General features: G+C 42.9%; 1 protein-coding gene across 7 annotated transcripts in view; it reads left to right on the top strand.

The window, feature by feature from the left end:
- The window catches only part of zmat3 (zinc finger, matrin-type 3), a 53,472-nt gene that overhangs the window by 1,724 nt on the left and 38,999 nt on the right, over positions 1-12,749 (top strand). For 5 of the 7 annotated variants that reach the window (XR_005941328.1, XR_005941331.1, XR_005941336.1 and 2 more), the window contains exon 2: positions 6,263-6,612. Coding sequence is in view for 4 of the 7 variants with exons in the window: in XM_041173845.1 (XP_041029779.1) it covers positions 6,263-6,612 (350 nt within the window). In the remaining 3 variants the exon portion in view is untranslated. Of the gene's footprint in view, positions 1-1,855; positions 1,935-6,262; positions 6,613-12,749 lie in introns of all 7 variants that reach the window. The other 2 variants (XM_041173846.1, XM_041173847.1) reach the window with 2 other exon arrangements.

The following is a 12,749-nucleotide window of genomic DNA, read 5'->3' on the forward strand; positions in this document are numbered from 1 at the left end:
AGTTGAACTGATCTTAAAGTGATAGTCGTCACACCAGCTCCCCCCCACCCCCCCCTAACTGACCCATCTTACCTCGTCACCTTACACATTCTCTCCTAGGTTTTCAAAGTGGCTTTTAAAAAGGGACATTTAAACTTTTCGGTATATAGCAGCTGCTGTTATAAAAAGGGGACTTGGTTTTATTTCCCTGACGCTCCTTCACTACACTGAAGGTCTCCAGGAGCAGCTATGCTCCACATTTCTCAGCAAGCCCGGGCAGATGTTTGGGTGAGAAATGTGGAGCTTCAGTCTCAGGTAGGAATATAGGAGCGAAGTGGCAATTGAATGGTGATTGCCATTCAACAAAAGAGTCGGCCCATTGTTTTAGAACAATGCGGTTAGTTAAATAGTGTGAGAGCTTGACAGACCAACAGGTGCCGTTGGAGTTAAATAAATAATATCTAGGTAAAATTATACCAAAATGAGTGAATGAAATAAATCACATAGGAAGCTAATAACCATAGAACTTTTTAAAAATTACAAAGTCGAACCCATCAGCCACAGAGTTGAGTAAATAAGCCAGAAATGAAATAAATAGTAGAAGAGACACACCCATATAAAAAATACCAGGTCAGTAATTAAATAAACGGTTATAGAGCTGGCTGGGCCTTTTGGCAAGCAGTACAATGTGGAGGAGGGGAGATCTTAAGGCACAGTGTGTAGTACCCCACATCTAAGCCAGAGGTTACAGGTTGAAGTCCCACTCCAGGACTTGATGGCCAAGGAAGGTGTGTTCATAACATGGGCAAGCCTGTTGAGTATCAACCTGTAAATCCTTCCAACACATGCCAGTGGCAGGTGGTAAGAGTGGGAGGGCTTCCTGGTCAGCCTTGTGATGGAAAGAATGTTGGAACCTCTACCACCACTATCCATAAATGCAGACTGCAGCATGCATGTAAAAAGTGCACGTTGCCACAGCAACTCCGACTCCCTGAGAGAACTGTAATACACCACCACAATGTGGAGATAGCCATGTTTCCCATCAGCGTTGGAGGAGTTAATTAAACAAAAACCAACAACAATGACTATTAATTAAAAACAGATAGCAATGAATTGAATAAAATGGTTGCAATGATTAAAGCAGAAACAATAATTTATCTTTTAAAAAAGCGTGAAACCTGAATTAAATTAAACTTGGCAGAAATTACTCAATTAAAACTTAGCAGCTGGGGGAGGGGATTGGGGAAATTGTGGTCCGACCTGGGCAACTCACCACAGTGCAACTAATGGCAGATTGATTACTATTACAGTGTAATAGGCAGATAGATTTTGCAATCCAGCCACTGATGCAGACAAGCCTGTGGGTAATGGTGCTAGTCCCCAGCCCAGATAAATGGGGAGGGTGAGAGATGGGAAGGGCATCCAGTTGTAAAATCACACACCAAATCCAAAAAACATTTATGAAGGGTGATCAACCAGCATTGTGGTGACCCCATGTAATATGGAAAAGTCGAAAGAGAAAGGGAGGAGGCAGATGGGCATTGCCACTAAAAATGTTGATTGCCCATGCCTATTTGCTATGAGAAGGTAGTACAGTGTTTTAGAGGGCATTAAGAGTCAGCCACATATTGTTAGACTGGAGTCACTTGTAGGTCAGATCTAGCAGAAGTTTCAGATTCCCCTCTTTGAAGGACACTAATGAACCAGTTGGGTTTTTGCCACATTTGATTTTATTTATGGGATGTCAAATAATACTGTTTCACTATTCTCAGTTTTCAAAATTCCCGCACACATGTTGCTATAACAGCGTGGCAAACTTTGGGAATTGTAGTTTTTCTATACAGTAATAATAGAAATAATTTATTTTCTTTAACAGACAAATTCCACATGGATTCTGGAGGATAAAACATTGTTGAAGGCTGTACACCTCGGGAAATAGGAAATAGTCAAATCAGGTACATTCAGATTAGTTGCAGTCCCTCACATTTTCTTGTGCATACATTTCAGTATAAACTGAAAACAAACACTATTACTTCAGAATGCTACTTTAATTCTTGGTGCACTATTCCTAGTGTTGTCATAAAGATTGTAGCAACATGTTTTATAGCGAACTAAACCGCTACACTGATACTAAAGAATACATCCAAAAAAGCTGATCCTTCATCCACCACCGCGGTTCATTGACCCATTGTCAAATATATGTTGCAACCTCTCCACTTGCCTTTAGTAAGAGATACAGTTGGAGAATTGCTTTCTCTCTCCTCATCTTGACCCAGCCTGCTGAGCTGTCTACTTAAATGACTCCATTTATTCCACTGGTCTCCTTCCTCCAGTAGCAAATAGAGTTCCCTCCTTTATCTCCCAGCAGTTCCAACTTCGAGATACAGTACCCATGGAAACCATACGATATGCAGACTCAAGTCTTTCCAAAACATGGTTAACGGCAATTCCTGAATGTATAGAATTGTATGCAATAGGATGATAACCAATGTATTTGTGCATTGCACCTTGCATCAAAGATTCAGAGGAGATGCTATTGGAAATCCATCCTGCCACCTCCTTGAGGAGGTATGCTGTATCCTCAGGATCCGAGACAGGACTGAAGCAGAATGCACTGTGTGATGCAGAGATGTTGTACAAAGTCAGATTAGACCTCTTTAATGCAGTATTTGCAGAAATCTTTGCTGCCAATATTGCAAACAGTCAGATGGAGCACTATCTACACATGCTGGAAACTAGCCAGGGAAAGGAAGCAAAAACCTTACTGAAATAAGAACACAGGTGATCTACTTACTGAACAAATAACAGGAGGCAACTATAGATATAAATGATCATGGCAGTCAAGGACACCACAGAAATATCTGTCTCTTCATTCCTGAAGGCTTGGAGAAAAAGAGATTTATCCCTTTTCATCTAGAGCACCCTGAAATCTATCCTACTCCTTGGCAAATGGTCTGCCCTCATTCTGGACAGTCCACAGGATGCTCATCCTTGGAATCAAAATGCCCTTAAAACATTGCGAGAATTCACACTACCAATCTAAAAGGGTTATCAGAGCTAAGGCATAAGTTAAGAGACAGCTACACTTCCATAGGCACTGACTATCAATTTTTGTTCTCATTTCCCTTAAGCTCCAATGGATGCACGAGGCTGTTAATGTCATAAAAACAGCTGTTTGCAGCTTGAATGATTGCTATATTCTGCTAAGCTCAAAACCCTGAATAAGGACTGACCTTTGTTACTGAGGCCGCTATCTCCAAAGGCAAAAGAACTACACTGCCTGAAGTATACCTCATACCCAATTCCATGTTGACAACAACTCCATGGACAAAAACCCAGATAAAACAAAATCACCCCCTCCTTTAAGCTGAAGATGAACCATAGCACAAATTAGATAATAATAGTGCCCCCAGTGTAAGAACCCTAGCCTGGATTTCAGCACACCACCATGATAACACAACTACCCCGAAGAATCTTTTTGTGGATAAATGTTTAGCCTCCAAACTTAAAGATGGTCTCCCCAGAATTCTTTCCCTATGATGTACAGGAACTGTGACCTCTGTCTTCCAGGTGTTGTAATCTTTGATTATTACATAGATTTATATCTGAAATCAGGACCCTGCCCATCACAAGTAGTGAATGGTAATGAAAAGTTGGCAACAAGTGTATGTAGGCAGTTAGAGAATCTGGCACTGTATATCAGCCATTTCATGAAGCTTGAGTATTTAGCTCGCAAGCTGAATTGGATGGGAAGGAAGGTCAGGCCGTTCAGCTTCAACTATAACCCACTGCTTAATTTTCTAAGGGATTTTTTATCTAACCTGTACCCCTCTGTCACAAAGCACTGTAACTACTGAGAAGGGAAGGGGAATAAATCTTTTACATGACAGTTAGGATTGCTGAACTTGTGCTTGCAGAGGTGATCCAGCAAGTCACTTGAAGGCCTAGCTTGCAAAATTAAAGAGAATGATGGGTCTGGAGAATTATGGAATAAAATTCTAATTTGACCAACATTAAAATAATATCCCTAAGTGTTAGTGGGGTAAGTTGCCCAGAAGAAAGAAACCAGTTCAAACATACTGAAAAAAAGAACAGTATATCTATATTGGCTATATCTAAAGCACAAAAACTCCACATTTCCCATGGCAAAACTCTTAGTATCATGTCCTGTGTAGGAGGCACAGCAATAATGGGAGTTATGCTCTATCCCCAGGCCTCAACAGGTTTGCTGCAGACCTGAGACACTCTGAGCAGACAGTCATAGCAGTCTAAGACAGGTGCTGTGACCTGGGACTTGTAAGTGTCTAAAATGTAGTCTTGGGCCCACAATGTGACAAAACTACAGGGTCATTACATCTCCGTCTTGAATTCTATAATGCCCAATTCCTGAACTAAGGAAGCTTTTCTCCCATATATCACTATATATACTCTCTCAGGAACCTTAATATCAGTTTTGATTACTCTTATACGGAAAAAAATCTAACGTCTGTACATTCTACAGGCCCTTTCATTCTCAAATTCTGGCCTCCAGGCTTGATTCAGTCACTGCTCCTCCCTAACTGAAACAGGTTTGTCTGAAGATACTTTTCAGTGAACAAAAATACATTGTTATGTAGCATTTCATTAGCAAGAATACACTTGCTCCAGTTTTTAGTGTTTTGCACCATCACAACAGCAATAATATACTCATTGGTGTTGCTGCTAATTGCAGAAAAAGGTTTTTGAATATATAGGCCTGGATTTTGCTGCCAACGGCGAAAGAACGGTGCTTGCTGCTGACCTTGAAGAAAGCTTTCCACAAGGATCTTACGGATCAATCTGGTGGGAATTTCTCCTTTTCCCATGGTAGTTTAACTCTGGCATTAAAGGGATACAGCTGCAGTGATGTCAGCAAGCATGTAGGTAATCAATCAAGTTGAAATCCACACAACAAACCAGAAAGTTAAAAGCATTTAAAATCCTTCACTTTTACTTACATTTATTTTGCCATCAGAAAAATTATTATTGTATTAAGATAGAAGCTAAAAGAAAGACTTTAAAAAAAAACCCAAAAAATTAAATTTCTAAATATGTAAAACATTAATCATTGTAGAGAAATTTAATATTCCAGAAACATAAAATTAGCTTTTCAGGGTCGGTAAAGCTATTTAGCAGTAATTATGAAATTATAATGCCATTAAAATTCCAGTTACACCTCATTCAACAAGGTATGATTTTTTTCTCGGGTTTTTAACACCAAAATGTACAGCTCTAGGGGAAGTTCTAGTCAATTCATGATTTCAAGGTAAATATCAATCCGTGCAAATTCTCAGGGTACTTTATGGAAGAGTATAGAGGATGGTCTTATGGAAATGACAGTCGGTGGCTTGGGATTACCAAAAGAAAATATTGCTAGACGGGGGTTGATTGCTTCAAAAGTGGAAATCCTTGAGGAGATAGGGTCTCGAAAAATGGTTATGGAGGTGGTAAGTGTGGGGGTGGAGGTGCAGAAGTGGAAAACATGCTCAGAGAGGAAGCTGTTGCAGAGTTAAGAGAGTGAGTGCTGGATTTTGCAGTGCAAAACTGTCTGTAAAGTTGACAGATGTTGCTATAGCACATGTGAAAGCTGGGGGAGTAATATTGTACCATAGGAAAGACTCGGGAACAGAGGCCTTCAAAATATTAATTGTCACCAGGTATTTGGATATTAACGGATCATCTTTAAAATTTATGTATTGGGGTGCTTTCTGCAAAGAAAATGAATTGGCTTCTTACTCCGACGAGAATGGCGGCCATAGTGAGCTGTAGCAGGAGAACCTGAAGAGAACTCAAAACTTGTAATTTCTAAATAATCCAGGTGTAAGAGATAAAGACGTAAAAGGCTTTGCAAGATAAAAAAGGTAATCTGAAAAGTAAAAAAATACAAACTTTAATGTGCTGTTTAATAGGATCTCAGATCAAAATGTCGGGGTGGTGGCTAGGCTGGCATATAGCCTAGAAAGCTTCTATATAGCCCACTGGAGAGTGGGCAGTCAGAGTGACGGAAAATTGTACGTTATACATTATAAATTCGTACGTGTTATTTATGAAGTTGACAACAGAAAGTTAAGTGATGCAGCGAGAATGTGCAAAATCAAAATACTGGAAATCCAAAATCAGAACAGAAAACGCTTGAAACACTCTGCAGGTTACACAGCATTTATGGAGAGGGAAACAGTTCACTTTTCAGGGTAATAACCTTTCATCAGACAGGAAGTGTGTGCAAACACATAATATAAAAATTTAATTTTACTCTTTTGCTTAGCCACAGAAACAAAGATAAAGTCTGCTTCTGGATCAACAATGTGCCAACAGCCATATCGCCACACAACCCTATCCCAGACACTGCAGCCTCTTGCTATTGAACCTCTGCTCTTAAAGCAACCCCAGAATCTTCAGTCTACCTCATCTGCAATGATGCCACCAGCCTCCCAGTTGTTACCTGCACAGATGTTTAAACCATCTCAGTCAGAGCTTGTTCTGCTACCTCAAGAAAAAGTACCATCCTTTGATGCAGACCAAGATCCCGTTTTAGCAGATCTCTGTAGGCCACTACTTTGTAAATTGTGCAATGTATCCTTGAATTCAACACAGCAAGCACAGGCACATTACCAGGTGAGTGGGCCAGCAAGGAAGAGTGTTTATGTTTATGTGAGATGTTGAATCACTGTAGAAATAACTAACTAAAGTTGTATTTGTTTGAAAAAATAGAATGCTAAGCCTAAACTTTCTGATTACTATTATTTGTTTAAAATAAATGGATGAATGGCAATACTAAAATAACACCAGTTGGAAAATCTAGATTTAATTTCTAATCTTGAACTGTGAATACCATCCATCCAGCCTGTTGCAAGTTATTGTTTTTGCATAGCTACCTTTCTTGACATATTAAGGCTTTGAGATTAAAAATTACTTCCAGCAATGTTGATTTGCATTTTTACTGGAAAATCTTCATTAGTTCTTAAAAAAAAAATTGTAATCCAGTCAAGGCACTGTGAATGAAGTCTTGCCTGATATCCAAGCATATGTGAACACGGATACCAAAATACCAAGCTGTGTTTTGAACTATTCTTCAAGTGTGCTAGTTGCATTAACCTTGGAGTGAATTTCTTGCGGTTGTGCAGGTAGTACGCATGTTAAATGCTAGGACTGAATTTATATATCAATAAGTTGATCTCCCATGTCATACACAAGTGTTATCTTCAGGTCAAATGAGGCTAGAGGTGGAGATATTAGGCTGGATTTTCGTGTTAGAGGTGTGTGGCAGGAGTTGGGAAATTTCCCGACTTGGCAAACCTGCCTTGGGGGAAAAGTGCCATGAAAGGTGTGATTGTTATTCTGGAATGCTGGCTGGCTGAAAGACCTGCCTCGGTTCTCTGACTTTGTCTCAGTTATTTATTCAATATTAAGCTCTGTAGCCCTCACCCCTCACATCCCCTCACTCCCCATACCCCATCCATGCCAACCCATGCCCCCACCTATGACAATGGCCCCTCATACGCTTCATGACAACTCATGTCCCCCCGTACCCCCAATGACCCCATAAACCCTCCTTGCCAACCCATGCCCCTCCACCCATCTCCAAAGGCCTTCATACCCTCCATGCCAACTCATAGCATTTCTAATCCCATTCACCCAGAATACACTCTGTACCAGTGGCATGTGTGGAAAAGCTTTAAAAAGGCCATTCATAACTTTTTTTAAAAAGCCTGCTGTTACTACAACCTATAAAAGTGTCAGTCAACCAGGTCTTTAACATATCAATAGCAGAAACAACAAGTACTTGACACCTTTTTATCTTGTGTAAATTAGCATTAAGCATTGACAAAATAGATCTAAGAGGAAATGCTGTCCATCAAGTAGTGCATAATGCATAATGAGGCTTGACTGAGAGCCGAGACCTCCATTAGTCTGTTGAAACAGGTGCACACAAGGGAAAACATTGCTTGATTGTCAGTTTTTCTCCCAGTCTAGCAAAAATTGAGGATGTGTGAATGGGGACATATATCCAGGAATTTGGTTCCATCCACTATGTTTGAAGTCCCCTGGACTCTGCGAAAATCCAGCTTGTTGGACTAGGGAGGCATATATAATTCAGTTATTGTTTTGTAAGTCAAACATTCTGCCCTTATTTTTATAATATTTTGACTTTATATTGGGTCAGAATATGTTGTAGAATTAACGGTGAAGCTAACAGTATTCATTGTTATTGAAGTGTAAATAAGACAGCAACTCCTGACAACTACACATGCACAGTTAAATGTGGAAATCAGGGAGTTGCTCTTCGAGTTGTCCTGCTTCTCCAGAAACTCAGCTGCACCTATGGGTGAAATATTCTGTTCTGCAGACCAAGCACGGTGGTGGGCGGGAAAGTCAGCATGAATTCCGCTAGGCGGTGGGGCAGGTTATTACACCAAATCGTCTGCTTTTCAGCTAATTATTTATACTTCAACGAGGAGCTCATTGAATCCTGTGGCAGGGCAAGCAGAGAGTCGTCTGCCCCGCTGTCACTTCATTGATTCAAAGGTCCCAGTGCTATAATTAAATAGCACCCACACACACACACACACACACATTCACTCTCTACAGGCCAGGTGTGTTGGGAACCTATTGGAAATGGTGGCCAGAAGATCCAAACCATCTGCCCCAAAGTTCAGCGACACGCACCTGGAGAGTCCCCTCCAGGCTGTTGAGAACTGGTTGGAAGCCCTCTTTCTGACAGATGGGAGCCAGACATCCATGAAACTGACCATGCCTGCCTGGGAGGAGGTTCCCAGGGAAGTCAGCGCATGTGGAACCCCAGAGACTGCCTTGTAGTGCGGGAAGAAGATGAATGATCTCATCTGCTCCACCAGAGTAAGGCAACCTTTTCCTCACTCCAAACTCTCTCACTCATATAAGGGCATCAGGCATTCTAAGGGCTACAGTCCAAATGAATCTCATACACTACCAGCAGAAGGGACATTAGCACTGATTGTGTGGCAGCCACTTAAACATCACCGTCTTATGTAAAATCCTGCACAAATGACATCTTCATCCCTTACTGGGTAGGACTCAGCACACACAGCAAGCATGCATGTTTCTGATCTTCTCTTTCATCCGCGGTGCTTACAGTTAATCCATCTGTCTTTTTGCAGGACAAAATCTCCCACAATAAAAGGGAGAGTTTGATATCTAGAGGGGAGATGCCATGAGGCATCCCCCCATGAGGAGTAGGTGGCAGAACTGCCTGGTGAGACAGAGACTGTTCCTATGCGGAAAGTGAAATCGGTGGCCCCCAACAAGCCAGTAGGGTCCATGTGGTAGCCACACGTGGGCGATTACTAATTATCTGTCTTCTTTATTCCAGTCACCAGCAAAAAAAGGTGGAGGGAGAGCCCAAGCCTGCACATCAGCCCTAGGCCTCAGAGCACCTTGGATGAGGAAGCATCTGAAGAAGACCTATCACTGTTCACCTGCACCCTCCACCAGCAGATACACACACCTTGGTGGGTCCTAGTTCTAGCATAGGCTCAGGGTCACTTCTTTATTCAACAACAGGATGTGGGCATTGCTGGCTAAGCCAGCATTTATTGTCCATCCCCAATTGCCCTTGAGAAGGCGGCAGTGTGCTGCCTTCTTGAACCACTGCAGTCCAAGTGGTGTAGGTACACCCACAGTGCTCTTAGGGATGGAGTTCCAGGATTTTGATCCAGTGACAGTGAAGGAACGGTGATGTATTTCCAAGTCAGGATAGTGAGTGGCTTGGTGGGGAACTTCCAGGTGGTTTGCTTGCGCCTGCTGCCCTTGTCCTTCTAGATGGTAACAGTTATGGGTTTAGAAGGTACTGTCCAAGGATCCTTGGTGAGTTCCTGCAGTGCATCTTGTAGATGGTACACACTGCTGCTACTGTGCGTTGGTGGTGGAGGGAGTAAATCTTTATGGATGTAGTGCCAATCAAGCAGGCTGCTTTGACCTGGATGGTGTCAAGCTTCTCGAGTGCTGTTGAAGCTGCACTCAACCAGGCAAGCAGAGAGTATTCCATCACACTCCTGACTTGTGCCTTGTAAATGGTGGACAGGCTTTGGGGAGTCAGGAGGTGAGTTATTTGTCGCAGGATTCCTAGCCTCTGACCTGCTCTTGTAGCCACAGTATTTATATGGCTGGTCCAGTTCAGTTTCTGATCAACAGTAATCCCCAGGTTGTTTATATTGGGGGATTCAGTGATAGTGATGCCATTGAACGTCAAGGGGCTATGGTTAGATTCTCTCATGTTGGAGATGGTCATTGCATTGCACTTGTGTGGCTCAGTTGTTACTTGCCACTTGCTAGCCCAAGCCTGGATATTGTCCAGGTCTTTCTGCATTTGTAAATGGGCTGCTTCAGTATCTGAGGAGTCACAAATGGTGCTGAACATTGTGCAATTATCAGCGAACATCCCCACTTCTGATCTTATGATGGAATGATGATCATTGATGAAGCAGCTGAACATGGTTGGGCTGAGGTCACTATCCTGAGGAACTCCTGCAGTAATGTCCTGGAACTGAGATGATTGATCTCCAACAACCACACTCATCTTCCTTTGTGCTAGGTAAGACTTCAACCAGTGGAAAGTTTTTGCCCTGATTCCCAGTGACTCCAGTTTTGCTAGGGTTTGTCGATGCCACCCTTGGTCAGATGCTGCTTTGATGTCAAGGGCAGTCATTCTCCCCTCATCTCTGGAGTTCAGCTTTTTGTCCATGTTTGAACTAAGACTGTAATGAGGTCATAAGCTGAATGATTCTGGTGGAACCCAAACTGGGTGTCAGTGAACAGATTATTGCTAAGCAAGTGCCACTTGATAGCACCGTTGATGACCCCTTCCATCACTTTGCTGCTGATCGAGAGTAGACTGATGGGGTGGTAACTGGCCAGGTTGGATTTGTCCTGCTTTTGGTGTACAGGACTTAGCTGGCAATTTTCCACATTGCCAGGTAGATGCCAGTGTTGCAGCTGTACTGGGTTAGCTTGGCTAGGGGCGTGGCAAGTTCTGGAGTACAAGTCGTCAGTACTATTGCCGGAATGTTGTCAGGGTCCAGAGCCTTTGCAGTATCCAGTGCCTTCAGCCATTTCTTGATGTCACGTGGAGCATATCAAATTGGCTAAAGATTGGTATCTGTGATGCTTGGGACCTTCTGGTGAGCACCTCATGGTCATGTGTCCATAGTAGGCAGAGGCAGTGACAGCCAAGATCTCTTGACACTCAGAGGATTTTTGGAGACCATGCCCTTCTGCGTCCGATGATGTGCCTCTGGAATTGGCCCTTAGAGAAATGTTGGAGCTGCAAAGATAGGCAGGGGAACATCAGTCAGGGATCTCAGAGGCCGGTCAGCAGATTTGTCTGATGGTGTGGCTCTGGCATGAGAGTACATTGAGGTCGCTATTGGAAGGGTGGTGGCTGCCTTGGAGACCCAGGTCCAGCAGTTTGTGCCGGATTTTTGCTTGGACTCTCACCCATCACTTCAGCCATGATTGCATTCCACCAATGGCTAGGCGAGAGGGGCTAGAGCATTTCAACTTCCCTGCAGGTGCCCCTTCTTCTCAAGTAGTGAGGGAGGGGCTCTCAGGCACCCACATGAAGGAGCAGCGTCAGCCAGACACCCCGGGGTACATCCACCCAGGATGCTCCCAAGGGTGTCCAGCTGCTTCAAATCCCTTCTGCCTGTGACCCCATCCACTCCAGCACATCAGGCTGAGGAGGCTGCACCTGACCCAGAGCAGGAGACCCTGATCAGGCTGGGGCCCTCCAGGCCTCTAACCTCCACAGGACGCCAACCAAGGTCATCTCAGTCAACAGGACATAGCAGTCAATAGACTGCTTCCACCTCTACCGTGGATGTCAGGACTGCACATAGATGTAGCAGTAGGGTAAGAAAAATTAAGAAGTTCTGAAAGCACCATGGTGAAAAGGGTGTTCAATCATTGTATATACTTTGCGCTTTTGTAAATATATTTTTCTTCTTTCCATCAAAGTCTCAGTTACTGAATGGCTCTTCCATGTGATGCAGTGTGCCACAATCTTTTAAGGGTTACGGATGCCCCCCACCCACCATAATTATCTCCCATCGTGTCCATCAGTTCTATGTTGTCTCACTCAAGCTCAGCTCAGGCAGTACCTTTATGTCCACATAAGCAACATGAACAAAGCCGGTTCCTATATGAACACAGTGGTTGGACCATGTATATGTGAGCCTTGTTTCAGAGGATCACATAATATGACCTCATGGGTGTAATTCTGGGAAAGTTATTGATTAATTTGATCCAGCTGCACAAGAGTTTTTTCTATGTGTAGTAGGTATTTTTTGCGACCTGCGTTGGAGTCATTCCAACGAAGTGCACTTTTCAATGGGCTCCATGTAATGACTTTCAGGTTGGGGTTACAGTTGAACTAATTGTTGGGAATCTTAGTCTTTCATGTCTGCCTGGAGTGTTAGCTCGTTACCGTGTTTATGGCTGAACATTACTCCTTTATTAATTCCCACTCTCCGCCTACATGATGCAGAGCAATGGAAGTAGGTTGGACTTGTTGATTTTTGACATTTCTCCTAGACTGCAATGAGTCTGTGATGTTATAGGAGTGTGCTTAGCCTTATGCTTCCGGCCTATTACATGTGAGGATGCTAGATCTCAACTGAAGGGCTAACTAACATGGCTGGTTTTTTTACTAATTCATGGGATGTGGACTTCACTGGCTGGGCCAGCATTTATTGCCTATCCTTAGTTGCACTTGAGAT

This window comes from Carcharodon carcharias, chromosome 2 (assembly GCF_017639515.1).
Source record: "Carcharodon carcharias isolate sCarCar2 chromosome 2, sCarCar2.pri, whole genome shotgun sequence".
Lineage (NCBI taxonomy): Eukaryota > Metazoa > Chordata > Chondrichthyes > Lamniformes > Lamnidae > Carcharodon > Carcharodon carcharias.